The sequence below is a fragment of the Drosophila melanogaster genome, chromosome 4 (genome assembly GCF_000001215.4).
Source record: "Drosophila melanogaster chromosome 4".
NCBI lineage: Eukaryota > Metazoa > Arthropoda > Insecta > Diptera > Drosophilidae > Drosophila > Drosophila melanogaster.
The window spans coordinates 1,184,029-1,200,662 of record NC_004353.4 but is presented as its reverse complement, the minus strand read 5'-3'; the positions used below and the strand labels follow the sequence as shown (position 1 = coordinate 1,200,662).

Sequence of the window (16,634 nt, the reverse complement as noted above, 5' to 3'; positions counted from 1 at the left end):
TTATAATTTATAATTTATAAATTTATAATTTATAATTTATAATTTATAATTGATAATTGATAATTGATAATTGATAATTGATAATTGATAATTGATAATTGATAATTGATAATTGATAATTGATAATTGATAATTGATAATTGATAATTTATAATTTATAATTTATAATTTATAATTTATAATTTATAATTTATAATTTATAATTTATAATTTATAATTTATAATTTATAATTTATAATTTATAATTTATAATTTATAATTTATAATTTATAATTTATAATTTATAATTTATAATTTATAATTTATAATTTATAATTTATAATTTATAATTTATAATTTATAATTTATAATTTATAATTTATAATTTATAATTTATAATTTATAATTTATAATTTATAATTTATAATTTATAATTTATAATTTATAATTTATAATTTATAATTTATAATTTATAATTTACAAATTTATAATTTATAAATTTATAATTTATAATTTATAATTTATAATTGATAATTGATAATTGATAATTGATAATTGATAATTGATAATTGATAATTGATAATTGATAATTGATAATTGATAATTGATAATTGATAATTGATAATTTATAATTTATAATTTATAATTTATAATTTATAATTTATAATTTATAATTTATAATTTATAATTTATAATTTATAATTTATAATTTATAATTTATAATTTATAATTTATAATTTATAATTTATAATTTATAATTTATAATTTATAATTTATAATTTATAATTTATAATTTATAATTTATAATTTATAATTTATAATTTATAATTTATAATTTATAATTTATAATTTATAATTTATAATTTATAATTTATAATTTATAATTTATAATTTATAATTTATAATTTATAATTTATAATTTATAATTTATAATTTATAATTTATAATTTATAATTTATAATTATTATATTATAATAATAATAATAATAATTATAAATAATCTCTTTAGTTGAGATTTTTACCAATTGAACTGCTTCCATGACATATTTAAAAAGCCTGTCGGTTTCATACAACATAGAATGTATGGATGTACATACTTCCATTTATTACATCAAGACTTGATGTACTCAAAGCTAAATTTTAGCAACCATAAATTGATATTCAATCAGTATATTTATGTATGTTCCTTTTGTAAGATTATTCTTATCTTGTTTTATATGATTTTATAGACAGATCCATATAACGTACACAAGTTGTATGTTTGCTTGATAAGATTATACTATAGCGCTAATCATACTTCAAATATAAAGCTTTTGCGCACATGCGTACATACGTATGTTCAAATGAAAAGGATGTACTTTTGATTATATATATGTATTTATTTCAGTATACATTCATATCAATACGAACATATACTGATCATTAAAATAAATATTAACATAAGCTCAGGCATTGACAACGCTGACTGTATATTAATGTGCAATATATTTACATTGCAAGATACTTACATTTCATTATGCCGTATACAGCGTGATGATGATTTCAATTCATAGAACTCCATATTCTCAGTAACATTTGGTAAGAAATCCATATTGTCGTTATCATTCAACAAGTTTATATTTAGATCAAACTCCATATCAAAGCCCAAATCGATTCCAGATTCCGTCATATTTAGGATTAAATTTTTTATACTTAGGAAATTTTATATACCCAACTAACAATATACATAGAACAATTTTTATTTTTTACTAATTATGAAGTTCACATAATTTCGCCTCAGCAGTTAAAGATTCGGAACTACTAATGAATACCTAAAGTTTCATAACACGTATAGAGCTTTTAATAGTGGTGAGAATATGACAGTAAGTGATCGCACATATATCGTGATGTTAAAAGAGCTTAGAGAACTGCCAGTATCTCAATAAAATTTTAAGATATAATTATCTTGTATTTTACTATCAATATAGTAAAAAAAATCATTCAATGTACAACGACAATTTAACTAAATATAACTAAATATATGTAATTTGCATAATTATCATATTATGAAGGAAAGAAATCAAGCTATATATAGCGGCTTCTTAGACAAAAGTGATACAACTAAAGTTTCTTTCTCCTAAAGTTTTTAAGTATTTTTACTCTTCCCCTTATTAGGATTTTCTTTTTCTTATTAGATTAATTTTAAATTTTTAAACTTATCATATTACATTTCACTTTGAAATATATAAAATATATATATTTTTAAATAAGAAAATTAAAATACAAAACAGCTATCAAATCGAAAGTTTTAAACAGAATGAAGTAGTTTGGTATGATTATTTATCCGATGTACTTCAGTTTTTTCCGACTCTACTGAAAAGGGGAAGTGTTAACCGACTCTAACACAAAAGATATTTTCAGCATTGTTTTTTCTACAAAATATTCATAAACGTTATTCATAAAACGTTAAAAATAAATATTTATTGTGCTTTTATTATTGTCAAAACATGAACAATAAAGCATGCAGCTTTATTTTCGTAATTGAATTAAGAAAGTTATCTTTGGCAAGCCGAATCGTAAAGTAACGGTGTAAACAGATTAAAAACAAATTAATAAAAACTAATGAAGTTATTCCGGCATGCTCTGGTAATGGTCATTTTTTGGATTTGGGCAAAATCTTTCGATTTCGTTTTTAGGTGCTCTGGTTTTCGCAACATTTCTGATATCGGGATGCTTCATAAACAGTAAACAGCTGTTTCAGACCATAGAGCGGCCATCTTATTCACAATTTTTTAAATTTTATAAGTATTTTTACCTTCGTACATATGACCTCTTGCCAAATCGAAAATTTTTGTTGCCGACGGCAAAATTTTGTATGGCAAATCTGAGGTGGGGTCAGAAATAATTTTTCTATAAAATATCTATGTCGCAGAATAATCTTGTGGGGTTATGTGGAGTAAACAATGGACCACTAATCTGAGGTGGGGTCAGAAATAATTTTTCTATAAAATATCTATGTCGCAGAATAATCTTGTGGGGTTATGTGGAGTAAACAATGGACCACTAAGATCTAAGATCTGTTATGGCCAAACAAAAGTGCCCGTTTTACAAATCAAAAGATCGAAAATTTTTGTAGCCGAAGGCAACATGTTGTTTGTCAAATCTGAGGTTTAATCAGAAATAAATATTTTATAAGATATCTATGTGGCAGAATGATCTTGTGGGGTGATGTGGAGTAAAGAAGGTACCACTAAGATCTGATTTGATATAAATATAGGCATTTACTTTTCATTTCGGCCAAACAAAAGTGAAAAATTCTTGCGAATTCAAAAACCGGAGCACCAATTTTTCGATTTCACATCGAAATCGTAAGATTCTTACGAATTCGAACACAGGAGCACCAGTTTTTCGATTTTAAATCGAAATCGTAAAATTCTTACGAATTCGAATACCGGAGCTTGCCCGATTATATTTTATTTTATAAATTCAATTTTTCCCGAGCGCTAATATGGCAGAGAATTTCGATCAACTCACATTTGTGTTCCACTTTAAATTTGTCTTCATATCAGAGCACGTGCTTTTGGTTTTCTAAAAACAACTCCTACAAAAACCTTTATATTTAATATACAATGCGGTTAGTCTCTTTGTTTGATCTAAATTGTTTCTCTTGAGTATTGCTTGCTATTATTAAAAGATTTTCAACTCTCTGAAGTCCTTTTAGAAGCATAGAAGTATTTAGAAGATTTAAGAGTTAAAGTATTAAATAGTTTGTGATATCAGAATTACTTTTAAGTGGAAACGGCGTTTCATAAGCCGATATAAAAAACAATAAATACATATCTGAATTTATCGATAAGGTATTTCATATTATAAATTTATGTAAACTACAAATTTGTCTGTTCAAAAGCCTGCGAGTCATTGTAAAATACAATAATCATATCTGCAAAGTAAACTAAATTTATTATGAACGCTGGGTTATTTTAGTTTTCAATAAAATGTAATACCAAAGTTCTGTTTAATGTAAATTGGTAAACAATTTACGTGCAACTCTATACATTGTATTAATCAATTTTGGGCTATATGTGTATATAGATATATAAGTGAATGTATATATTCAATGTTACAGCATGTATTATTAAAAATATTAGTTTTTTAAGTGGCTCATCAGCTCTAAATTTAACTTTGCTTAATTTGTTCAGTAATGTTAAACTATATTTTTGATTTTAGTAATTTTAGCCACCCAAAATATGGAAAAAAAGATCTCATCGTCATCCCAGCCCCGGATTTTAAAAAAGAAGCACTTCAGGGTTAAGCATCAAAAGGTTAAATTATTTAGAGCCAATGAACCAATTTTAAGTGTGTTCATGTGGGGAATAAATCACACTGTATGTAACAAATATTAAACAAGAAAGGCAAGATAAGCTAATTTGAAATATTTCCAGATTAATGAATTAAGTCACGTTAATATACCTGTAATGCTTTTGCCGGACGATTTTCGAGCTTATTCTAAAATTAAGGTGGATAATCATCTATTTAATAAGTAAGAAACCAAAACAAATACATTTTTGATATTCTCAATCGTTGGTATTTTCCTGTTATTATATCCACTACAGAGAAAACATGCCGTCACATTTCAAAGTCAAGGAATATTGCCCCCTTGTGTTTCGAAATTTACGTGAAAGATTTGGCGTTGATGATGTTGATTACCGCGAGTCCTTAACTCGATCCCAACCTATTCAAATTGATTCGTCTGGAAAATCAGGAGCGCAATTTTATCAGAGTTATGATAAGTTTTTTATAATAAAAAGTTTGACATCGGAAGAAATTGAACGAATGCACGCATTTTTAAAGCAATACCATCCGGTGAGTAAAGTATGGTTTAATTGACTAAAATATCCTTATTATAATTTTTAGTACGTTGTGGAGAGACACGGAAAAACGCTGTTACCTCAATACTTGGGAATGTATCGTATCACTGTAGAAAGCGTGCAATATTACTTCGTTGTCATGAGGAATGTTTTCAGCTCCCACTTGACAATACACAAGTATGAAATATGTTGAAAGTTACACCGATTATATGTATAGTATAACCATTATTTATTCGATAGAAAGTTTGATTTAAAAGGTAGCACCGTTGATCGGGAAGCATCAGAAAAGGAACTTGAAAAAAATTTGCCGACTTTCAAGGACAATGATTTTATAAAACAAAAAGTGAAATTAGACATTGGAAAGGAAGCTAAGGACAAACTAATGGACACGCTGAGCAACGATGTGGATGTAAGCAAAAATTTTTATTTTATTCGTATAATAATTGTTTTTATCAAAATTTAAACAAGAAAGAATGCGAGTTTCCCGACTATCAGATATCCGTTACTCAGCTAGTGGAAAGTCAAAGCGAAATTTAATTGGGGAATCAAATGAGAAACAAGGGAGAACGCTATAGTCGGGTTCCCCAACTAGTTGCCCTAATATTAACGGCATTAGATGGGAGGAGAAAAATGTGAATTGACTGGACGAAGAAGTTCGCTAGAAACTGCGACACAACTAATAAAATTAAATAAAATTTGTTATAAATGTGGGCGACAGGTGGCAATAAGTTTTTTGGCATATCAATAGAAATTTACAAGACTAAAAAAAATATGAAAAAATATAAAAACAATATTCAAAAGTTCAAATCTTCATGTCTTCATTTAATAGTTTCTGAGATCAAGGCGGTCATAAGGATTGACGTTCGGATTCAGACATTGATCCTGATCAGGAATATAGCGTCCGAAACGCTTCATATTACCTGTTATATACTTTCCAACAAATATAGTATACCAATTTACCAAAGACAATAGAATAACAAGATGCGTAACGCCATACGATTTTTTTTTGGCGTGGCTTTAGAGGTGGCTCCAGGCTCTCTCGAATTTTTGTTCAAGAGCGAGAGAGCGGAAATCTCTACAGCCAGCAGCTCTTTTCTACGCGTACCAATAGTACCAATATAGTATACCAATTTACCAAAGACTATAGAATAACAAGATGCGTAACGCCATACGATTTTTTTGGCGTGGCTTTAGAGGTGGCTCCAGGCTCTCTCGAATTTTTGTTCAAGAGCGAGAGAGCGGAAATCTCTACAGCCAGCAGCTCTTTTCTACGCGTACAGTGACAGCCGACAACTGTACGTATGCTCATGCATTGTAAATTTGACGAAATAAGCCCTTCATCTTAGAAGTTCTTAGACTTTAAATCTACATTATTTTTGATCAATTGGCACCATGTACAAATTTATTTGTTTTGAATTGCCTTAACGTTGTTTTTATTTAAATATAGCTTAGAAATAATAATAGCCTAATCTTCTATGTACATAATACCAGAAAATAAATTTCAAAAATGACTTTATATTAGAATATTTGTCATTAGAGTATTCAGCTTGCGACGACTAGACTTGTTGAATCGATCTGAAACATCGAAATTTGGGAAGCTGTAAGTGCTATAAGGAGTGCAATTAACATATCGAGGATCATCGTCTTACATATCTTGAATGTTATTAATTCATAGGGACTACAAATTTGTCGCCTTGCACATTTTATATAAATTTCAGGTCTTGAAAATCATACGAATGTGCTGCCATTTTCAAGCATATTGCGTTAAATCTAATTCATAAAAAAAAGTCCTACGAAGTGGTACTTGAAAACCATTTAATCTGAACAAATTTATCTAAAAACCTTTAAATTGTTGTAGTTTAACCTATATAACCAGTAGATATAATTATGTCTTGCATGACTTGATAATTTATTTATTTATAAATATAAATTACCAATACTTTTTGATAGCATATGGTGACATATAATTTATTTTAGCTTTTAACCAAGTTGCACATTATGGATTACTCTTTGTTGGTCGGCGTGCATGACTGTGTTCGTGCAGAGGAGGAAGCTTTGCAGGGAGATAATATACTAACTGTTGGTCGCAGTGAGAACAGCGAAAGCGAGGAATGCGATAGCGGGGAACGGTAAATAAAAATTATTTTATTTAAGCCTTAAATGTACGCAGTTCTTGTTAAAGCTGGACGTATAACACTCCTCCCGATTCTCCAAGAGGTGCACAGTATAAGGAAGTCGTTTATGAAGTTGATATATATGACATTCCAAGTATTGAAGGTAAATGTAGTTTAAAAGTTTTGTACGCAATAGCCCTGATAACTTAACAAAGAGCATTTTTATATTGGTCGTTTTTATATTTTTCAAGTTTTTGAAAATGATGCGTGCGTGCTTATGACGTAAAAAAATTGAAACAAAATTTACGTTAAAGCTCGTTTTTTTAAGATTTTACCCAAAATATTTGGAAAAACAATATATGTTGTTTTTCCATTTTATGCATGATTAAAACACCGGGGAGTACCGATTTCTGAATAGGATACTTAAACTTTCTCTTCTGATTCAGCAGTTAAGATCGTAGCTTCAATCAGACTTGGGAATCACTCTTTTAGTGGCAATCATCATAAAATTTCAGTTGCTTCAATCGTCAACTATCGTGACCATTTCGCTTCATTTGATGTGTTTCGTGCATTGCGCTTATACAAGGGGTACAATATAGTTAAGCAAAAATGTGTGATAACCTTACACCAATTTACATTACATTCAATTTATTTAAATAATTTATTAAAGAATAAATATTATTCTTTAATATATTTAATAATAAATATTATTAAGAATAAATTTATAAAGAATAAATAAATACTTTGTTCTTTGACATACAATGCAGGTAAAAACTATTTTAATAGAACCCCATTAATAAATTTAAATTTCAGTTGTTAACTAATGAGATTTCTATTACTGGTTTCTTAGTGCACATTTTAATTTTTTGGTCCAATCACTTCTACCGTTTTGCCACTAATACTACCGGTATTAAAATTAGAGAATTAATGTATATTTTGAACTGTATTGCAGAAAAACGCGAAATTTACTTTATTGCAATTATTGACGTTCTTACACAATATGGAGTAAAAAAACAGGTATTTCATTTAATACTTAAAAGAAAGGTTGTAATTTTAACAGCATATTTTAGGCAGCTAAAGCAGCCAAAACTGTTAAATATGGCAGTAATGTTGACGGTATATCAACCTGTGACCCTGAACAATATGCCAAACGATTCTTGGACTTTATGGATAAAGCTATAGAATAAAGTATTATACTCATTATGTATTTGCCACATTCAAAATGTCAAAAATGTATTTATCTAAGACATAAAATATAAGATATTATTTTGAAGCTTCCAGATGATCATCTTTTGGACGAATGCAAATATATTGCCTTAAATATCCATTTAGAAATAATTCGGATTTAGTGACCATCACGATGTTACTAGAAAAAATTGGTGAGTCGGGTAAGGATATTTATTCTACTGCACTTACAACAAAACGTTTTATTTGAGTTTTTGATGGGTTCTCCATAGCAGTTTCCGATTTTTTCATATTTTCAAAGCGTTCCCGTATTCTGAAATTAAAGGACCATTACCTTGCAAATTAGTCAAGATACATAAGTAAGTTTGATCTTACGCTTTGGCACTTTCAATAGATTCGTTTGAAATAAGCTGTGAATATACATCAATGCGACCTTCCTTTATTTCTTGTTCTATTTCGTTATTTTGCCATTTTTCAAATTTCGCTCTCAATTGCTTAGCTCGTGCAACACTTTGCGCCTAAAAAAACGAGAAGTGTATTTAATGTACTTTGTAATTACTTCTGGTAACTTAAAGCTATAAAACATTAAAGACTCTTTAGTTGTTATTGGGAGTACAGGACTTATTACACTGGCCAACTTTTTCTTGAAAAGGTAGTACCAAGATCACCGAATTAAACTTATTATGTAATAGATTTAGCGAGGAGCAGGTTCGTAGCATTCTCTTTGTCGAGGACTTCTCCTACAGCAATTACATGTAATTACAAAATTTCATCGAATCTAATTTTAAAGAACTTTGACCACAGGCAGGCTTACAATAAAAAATGTTTGGCCGTTATAGTGGGCGTACGTGGACGTTTTTGCCATATTGATATATATGTGAGATACACAATCAAAAAAAATGTATAAATGTTCGTTACTCATAGATAAAAATAATAAAAAAAAAAAACACCGAAAAAAACTGGAAATACATATAATAAACTAAAATTTACAAAAGTGTGGGTGTGGGACCGGTTTGTGGGCATGGCCAAATTAGGGCAACATGGGTCAACAAACTTGCGCTACGTCTATGTCTTTAGAATCTATTGATCCTGATCAATAATATATGTACGTTATAAGGTTGCAAACGTTTCCTTCTACCTGTTACATACTTTGAAACAAAACTAGAATACCCTTTTACTTTATGTGTAACGGGTATAGCAAGAGTTAGCATTCACTCTTTAAAAAAGATTTAAAAAAATTTTAAAATGGAAAGGTGTGGGCGTGAAAGTTTTGGGCGGGGCAAAAAGTATTTTGGTAAATTTATAGAAATTTACAAGAGCAATAAAAAATTAAAAAAGATCAAAACTTTTTGCTAAATTGTGGCCGTGGCAGTTTTGAGCAAATTGTGGGCGTAAGAGAGGGCGTGTCAAAAATTTGTTCGAAAAATCATAGAAATTTACAATACTAATAAAATTATGAAAAAATATCCAAACAATTTACAAAAGTGTGAGTGTAGCAGTTTTGGGTGGTGTGTGGGTATTAGAGTGGGCGTGGCAACATGGGTCAACAAACTTACGCTGGGTTTATGTTTCTAGAATCTGTATGCTTAATCTTAACCTTCTAGCTTTAATAGTTCCTGAGATCTCGACGTTCATACGGACAGGCAGACAGACGGACGGGCAGGGCCAGATCGAGTCGGCTATTGATCCCCTGATCAAGAATATATATACTTTTATGGTCGGAAACGCTTCTTTCTGCCTGTTACCAATACACGGGTATACCAATCAAAACATTTTTAAAAATCTGCATATACATACTTTTCAAGGAATCTACTTTTTAATCTACGAGTAACGGTTATAATAAGGTACGATTGAAATTCATTTAAAAAACGTTCATAACGCCTGTCTCAAGTAGATAAATAAGCATAATGCATAAAACGCATATAAAACGCATATAATATATATAATATAATGTTTGGGCTTTTCATTGAAGTTTAAGAAAATCTTACCTCGAGAAGTGCCTTATCGTTGTAATAAGAGTTTGAAGGGTTAATTTCAGACTCTTCGTCGTTTTCACTATTTTGTTCGTAGTCACTGTCGCTTTCCTCCTCAGTATCTGATCTAATAAATTGATGTGAAATTTCAGGTGGTGGAGTAAAACACTTCAATGGCTTTGGGTTTTTTTTTTTTTGTTGATCACTCATTTTTTGTTCCTCCATTTCGCGAAACTTATTTAAAATAGTGGACGTTGTTTTCGTTTTCTGCAAAATGTTATCATTGAATAAAGTCGTGCTAATTTGTTGATTCGTTTCGGAGTCAGGAGGTGGAAACATTACAACGCCCTCACGTGGCGGTGTCATGCGGAATATCCTTTTTTTATTTTCGGCCGGAGAATATGTTTCGAAGAATTTAAACTTTTTTGACAACTCTTCAGTGGCGACCTTAACTTCTTCTGGCTTTGAGTCGGATTTGACAATTTCAACATCGCTATTCTGTATTTTTTAAGTTATGAAAATAAGAACGTTCTAACTTTTTTAATTATAGACTCACCTCCTGCACTTTTTGATTATGTATCTGATATTTTTTATCGGGGAGGGTATATTGTACATGATTGCTTAAACCCGATTTTATATTTGCATCTAGTTTCATAAAGATGTTTCTTGATGCTTTGCTTATTCCTGTATTATTAAAAAAGGTTAGGTATATTTAGCAAAGCTATTATTATATTAAGATATACTTTACTTATAACAGGTTCGTAAAAACACAAACTACGAAAAAATTAGTAAAAATACATAGTGCGCAGTTTTACACAAGTGCCTATTTTGCAATTAACTGTGCTGTTACGAAGGCTGTTATAGTATAGCCTTACCAGATTCGAATACATCCGCATCCTCATGAATACCACAACTTACTTCGCTTGATAGTATCTTACTATCTTTATAAACTTCACCGTTCTCAAATCGGTTCTTTATTTCCTGAGTGGGCTTAATAGCACAAATATCTGGGGTTTTGCCAACTGATGTAACGGGTTGTTCTGATTCAGCAACAGCTAATTTATACATTTCTTTTATTTTGGCTTGTTTACCCAGAAACAATCGAGAGCGTATGTTTTGTATTTCTTGTTTTCTTTCCTCGCGGCGCCCTTCCTTTGCCATTAAGTCACCTTGCTCAAACTTAGATCTTATATCGTTCATGGCTTCCCCCAAGCCTACAGGGGTTTCTCTTTCGATCTCCTTTTTTAAGCACATAAAATTCATGTCGCCATCGCCATCACTATTATTGTCACTGTTTTTATCGTCTAATTTGGTTAGTTCTGAATTAGGTATCCCTAGCCCATGAAACTTAGTCAGTGTAGACTGTATTGACTTGCTATGCGTAATAGCAATATCTTGACGTTCTCGTAAATTATTGTTATGTTCTTCATAGCCATTTTCGAAAACTTTAAATTTTGAGCGCAGATTAAGTTCTTGGAGCTCGTCAAGGCCAAGACTTGGTTTATCGGATGCTAAAATAGTTAATAATTATATTTGATTATATATATTCATTCTTACCATAAATGTATGTTGAATAAAATGAATAAATTTTTTATTAGTACATTTTCCACATTTCATGAACACAATATAAGAAAAAAGTTTACTACTTAATCTGGCTGGAACGACGAATGATATGTGTTATTGACTTCTCGCCCCTTTTCTGGGTATATTATAGTCTTTCATCCTCTTCCAGTGAAAATGGGGAAAACAATTCAGATGCCAAAGAGAATCGAATTTGTTGTGTTGACTGACTAAATCGTAAGCAAAACTATATAACAATTTTTTTGCACAGGTCTAACACGGAAAAGGGGAAAGATTATTAAAATATATAAGGTCCATTTAAATTAAAAAATGAAATTGAAATTGAGTGCCGAAACCCATTTTTTTCAAATGTTTTTCTCGAAATGATATTTTTTTTTGTATCAGATCAAAAAGTTATTCAGAAATGTATCTATAAATTGTGAATATTCTTTATATTATTACAAAAAATATAACCAGAATTTTTGAATAAAAATGAATATAATTTTTTTTAAAGAAATGTGAAAATATGATTATAAAAAGGTGAAACTTTAGAAAACACCAGTATATTGAAGTTCATGTTTTTCGATAATGTGACACTTATAATAATAACAACTGGTATTCTTCTCAAGAGAAAATCTTGAAGAATTATTCTTACCTTTAGCAACATCCGGCGGTAATTTAATTGGCTGATTCTCTCGTATTATCAGTTCGGCTTTTCGTGGGGTAAATTCTTCGTAAACTACTTTCGGGGCGAATATTAATTTAAAGTGCATAGAGCAATATAGACTTCCATCATGAACATTATAGCTATCAAATCTGTGGGTTATTACAAAATAAGAATAAAAATCGAAAATAAAATAAAATTGTTAGATTGCTTATAGAGCTTACAAACGACATTAACTGTAAAATAAGATTAAAACTTCTAGACCTCGGCGTTTATAGGGATAGACGGACTAGATCGATTTTAAATTTATGAATACTGTAAGGACTCGGAAAACCATATTTCAACGTGATACATACTTTTCAATGAGTTTGATTGAATTCATCGATGGTTACGACGTATATTATTATTGGTTCAACAAAGTTTAAAGTATATTATAATATATATTTTTTTCGGTACTCACTTAAGGTGTTTGCCACAGTCCTTGCAACGTAAGCACGTTTTATGGAAAATAGTCGTTGCTGTCTTCAAACTAAGAATGACTTCCTCCATTTTGTACACGGGTTTCTTGCATTGGTGGCAGTTTTCAACCTTCTCAGGTATTGTAGACTGGTAAAAGGAAGGAAATTAAATTTACAAGCAGCTGATTAAATTGATTTAAGTTAAAAAATCGACCACCTTTTGTTATTTTGTAAATGTAATGCGTTATCTTTATGATACTTAGCTTACTCGAAAAAGTGATTGAGCTTTTTTAGAATCTCGTGAACGTACATGAATAACATTACGTTTTTGTAGATCATCGAATTTCGTAAAACTTTTTTTCTAGAAAATATAAGAGTTGTAATTTAAGCAATATAAGTTGGTAGGAATGTATACATAAAAAATAGATATTTGTATGATACACATTGTTAGAATGGGTGAGATGTATTTCCGTTACAATATACCCAGTAATACCATAGAGGCTATTTAAGTTCAATACTCAGGTTAAAAGAGCGCGAGGGAGATGATTATATGAAATAAGATAGGGTACTGTTTAAGAGATTGTAAACTATCGCCACAAAGCGGCAGTTACTTTTATTGCTCACGACTTTTTGTGGTCAGGTCAGGTACGCCTTAAATTCTTAATTTAATAAAAAAGTTTACAGTAGGGATTTAACCGTAATGTTCATGGCCTATTGGTAAAAGCGTTATAGGCGACTTCCCTCTTGATCCCGACAATCGGATACCCATTAAGCCAGCTAGAGAATTTTCAACATTTTTTGACATATCGATAGAACATATTTTGCAGAAGTTGCAGGTTTGGCCGGTTAGTGGCCGTTAGAGATGGCGTGTCAACATTTGGAAACAAACTTGCGCTGCAGCTCTCGAATCTTTATGTCTCACCTCAACTGTCTAACTTTTAAAGTTACTGAGATCTAGACGTGCATACGGACGGACATGGTCAGATGGAATCGGCTATTGATCCTGATCAAGAATATATATATACTTTACATAGCAAACAAACTTGTTCTCTGAAGAAGTGTCACTAGACTTTTCATGTTTTATTATTAACACATGCAACACATTATTTACTTTGTGTTGCTATTTCTCACATTGTAATTAACGAAACTTATAAATATTAATAAATATTTTTCCTGCATACATATATATGTACATACATACATATATGTACATATTTCTTAAAACTAGAAAAATCCACAAAATCTTACCATATTTATATTTTGGTTATCATATTCATTTGTTTTTGATTTCTTAGTTTTTTTTTTTTTTAAGGGTAATCCATTTCCGAAAGATATTTTTGAACTTTGGGGGTTTAGACTGTCCATGTTAGTTTAAACGGCTTGCTGGTAAATTTTAAAGTGCAGACGTCGCTGAAATAAAATTTTAATTATTTTACTTGACTGTGATCATCGGATAGGTATGAGAAACTGTCCAAGGGTTGCCCAGTACTGATTGTGTAAGACACAATTAAAAATGTTGTCTCTGCCTGTTCTGCAGAACGCTATTTTAAAATTCTGAAATAGTTTATTAAACAGGTTGATATACGAAAATTTAATTTGGCTTAAAAATGCATACTATTAAAAAGCGTTTGCTTAACACCGGTTCGAAAATGTGAACTCACACCTTTTGTTAAAATTTTCATTATTTTGAAGAACACGTTGAACTCTGGGAAAAATAGCAAATTTATTTATGATACCTATTACCGATCTCTACCTAGGATATTTATATAATTAGGAAGCTTTTCTACGAATACACACTCAACGAATCTTCGGCATTGTATTATAAAGTTATGTATTGGCTGATAAATGTATATTTAAATGATGGACAAAATATATGCATTTTAATATATAGAAATTATTTCACAAATGGTATTTACCTTGTTAAATTATTTTGGGTGCAACAAAGTGTGTCATCGATGATGGTTCAACAAATTATTAATGATTATATTAACTAATTGCTTAAAGTAAAAGTTGCTAAAAGTAGACTTTTCTGGGTGTTTAATCATTACCTATTAACGTTCGGAAGTTGAAGACCGACTGTTTTTTGTGTATACTCGACAAAATTCTTTGCGTTGTCAGATTGTGTGCATGTTGTAGATACAATGTTCAAAAATGAGTTTATTTTAAATGAGTAAAAGCTCTCTTTGAAAATTATTAAAAGCTTTTAAGAATGTAAAATGCACATTTGGAGTTGAGACCCGTATAAAAAGAAATATACCTGCAAGACATTCTATTTCTAATACAGATCTGCATAAACAGACCCAAAGCAAGAAAGAATGACTATCAGATTCAGCTAGCAGGAGTGCGAGGAGGATGCGATATATAAAAATAAAGACGAATAGGCTCTTTCTGAGAGTGCTCGCTAAACGATCTCACTTGTTTTAATTTGTAGGCGTTTAAGTTAAAAAATTAAAGGTAGCTGGCTTCTACGACCATGTTTGTGTACTCTTAAATTATTTATAGGGACAAACATAGGATGAATTAAACAACGTAACTATGGCTCATTATACTCCTTACTCGTTACGTAGAGTAAAAGGGTATTCTAGATTTGTTGTAACAGGTAGAAGAAACCGTTTTCGCATAAAAGTATAAAGTATATATATTCTTGATCAGGATCAATAGCCGAGTCGAGGTGTCAGGAACAATAAAAGCTAGAAGGTTGAGATTAAGCATACAGATTCTAGAGACATTGACGGAAACAAAAATGTTTCGCATTTTTTCGTCTGGCCAATTTCCATCGGTATACAAAAAACAATTTGGCTACGCCCACTCTTACGTCCACAAACCTCCCACAACTGCCACGCCCACTTTTGAACACTTAAAATTTTTTCTCATTTTATTCACCAATATCTATCGATATCCTATAAAAATTATAAAACTTTGCGTTCACAGTTCCACCAGCTGAGTAACGGGTATCTGGTAGTAGGGTTTATGTAAAAATAAAGAAAATATTAAAATAAATAAAATAAAAATAAAAAAATAAATTTGAATTCGCCGTTTGGATAATATGCTCTAGGAATTTTTTCTTGTTATAGACCTAATCCAACGTTGAGCCCTCGTGATATTGATAAATGGGAACATCAAATATCTATAAGTTGTCAAAAGCACATTATATTTATAGAATGTCCTTAAAATTATTAATATTTAAACGTATGGTTCTATATTGCACCCGCAAATCTGACTTGTGTGCAAAACGTTAAGAAGTGAGTACGTAATACACACATATGTGTACAATCCCGAGAAAAAACGTTGTATTTTTTTATTTTTTAGCGTTTCTCTTTACATGAAAATTTTTTTTACGCTCTAGTTCCAACTCTACACCTCCCGCGCAACCAAACGAAGGGCGCTGCCGAATATCGTATGGCTCGATTTGCGAGAGGATAGATGACATATAAGAAACAATAAAATTCAAAGATCCATATAAATAATAGTAAGATATATTTAAAAAATCTGAATTGGTCGGCTTAATAGCTGCAGGACTAGAATAAAGTCTTTTATAGTCAGAACATTATGCTCTGTAGGGGTCTAGTAGGATCTACAATGATTTAAATTATATATAAATGCCTAATAAATCTGCTTGGAACAGAGAACTTTCCGACTAAAAACTGTTCCGAACATCGTTCTACGGTTAGCTAACCGTTGGGAAAGTAAATTAATTAACTATACTCGAATTAGGAGGTAATATAAGGTTTGAATAAATTAAGGCGTCGTAAGGCAAACAGTTTTATAAGCCGATCCATTGCGGTCCAAGTGAACTACATATTGTGGACTTCAAACAGACGATCCATACTAAGGATCGAACGGACTAGCGAAAT

General features: G+C 30.2%; 3 protein-coding genes across 9 annotated transcripts in view, besides 7 other annotated features; 1 reads left to right on the top strand and 2 right to left on the bottom strand.

Moving 5' to 3' along the window:
• Mitf overlaps nucleotides 1-1,811 on the bottom strand; it is a 25,616-nt gene extending 23,805 nt beyond the window's left edge. For 2 of the 3 annotated variants that reach the window (NM_001258508.2, NM_001038718.2), the window contains exon 1: nucleotides 1,488-1,805. In NM_001258508.2, coding sequence (NP_001245437.1) covers nucleotides 1,488-1,648 — 161 coding nt within the window. In that variant the 5' untranslated portion in view covers nucleotides 1,649-1,805. Of the gene's footprint in view, nucleotides 1-1,487 lie in introns of all 3 variants that reach the window. The other variant, NM_001038719.2, reaches the window with a different exon arrangement.
• Nucleotides 1,812-3,814: 2,003 nt separating this feature from the next.
• PIP4K (Phosphatidylinositol 5-phosphate 4-kinase) lies at nucleotides 3,815-8,244 on the top strand. 2 transcript variants are annotated; one of them, NM_001038716.2, is made up of 10 exons: nucleotides 3,815-3,905; nucleotides 4,186-4,343; nucleotides 4,401-4,498; nucleotides 4,572-4,821; nucleotides 4,873-5,003; nucleotides 5,067-5,235; nucleotides 6,804-6,955; nucleotides 7,009-7,103; nucleotides 7,893-7,957; nucleotides 8,011-8,244. In NM_001038716.2, the coding sequence occupies exons 2-10, from the start codon at nucleotides 4,206-4,208 to the stop codon at nucleotides 8,125-8,127; spliced, it is 1,215 nt and encodes a 404-aa protein (NP_001033805.1). In that variant the 5' UTR covers nucleotides 3,815-3,905; nucleotides 4,186-4,205; the 3' UTR covers nucleotides 8,128-8,244. The 2 variants fall into 2 exon arrangements, with proteins under 2 accessions (NP_001033805.1, NP_001033806.1); NM_001038717.2 differs by having other exon boundaries at nucleotides 3,815-3,955.
• Nucleotides 5,283-5,723: a mobile genetic element.
• Nucleotides 5,787-5,931: a mobile genetic element.
• Nucleotides 5,962-6,381: a mobile genetic element.
• Nucleotides 7,678-14,895, bottom strand: CG33521 (uncharacterized protein). 4 transcript variants are annotated; one of them, NM_001014702.4, is made up of 11 exons: nucleotides 14,444-14,548; nucleotides 14,029-14,334; nucleotides 13,091-13,141; nucleotides 12,783-12,928; nucleotides 12,314-12,474; nucleotides 10,974-11,609; nucleotides 10,655-10,782; nucleotides 10,114-10,596; nucleotides 8,501-8,643; nucleotides 8,357-8,438; nucleotides 7,678-8,306 (listed from the first exon to the last, which is right to left on the bottom strand). In NM_001014702.4, the coding sequence occupies exons 2-11, from the start codon at nucleotides 14,143-14,145 to the stop codon at nucleotides 8,304-8,306; spliced, it is 1,950 nt and encodes a 649-aa protein (NP_001014702.1). In that variant the 5' UTR covers nucleotides 14,146-14,334; nucleotides 14,444-14,548; the 3' UTR covers nucleotides 7,678-8,303. The 4 variants fall into 4 exon arrangements, with proteins under 4 accessions (NP_001014702.1, NP_001014705.1, NP_001014703.1 ...); NM_001014705.3 differs by lacking the exon at nucleotides 14,444-14,548 and adding an exon at nucleotides 14,697-14,895 and having other exon boundaries at nucleotides 7,969-8,306; nucleotides 14,029-14,190; NM_001014703.3 differs by lacking the exon at nucleotides 14,444-14,548 and adding an exon at nucleotides 14,697-14,895 and having other exon boundaries at nucleotides 8,126-8,306; nucleotides 13,049-13,141; nucleotides 14,029-14,190.
• Nucleotides 9,380-9,870: a mobile genetic element.
• Nucleotides 13,703-13,804: a mobile genetic element.
• A 555-nt stretch (nucleotides 14,896-15,450) lies between the features above and the next one.
• Nucleotides 15,451-15,747: a mobile genetic element.
• A 363-nt stretch (nucleotides 15,748-16,110) lies between these two features.
• Nucleotides 16,111-16,634: part of a mobile genetic element that runs on past the window's edge.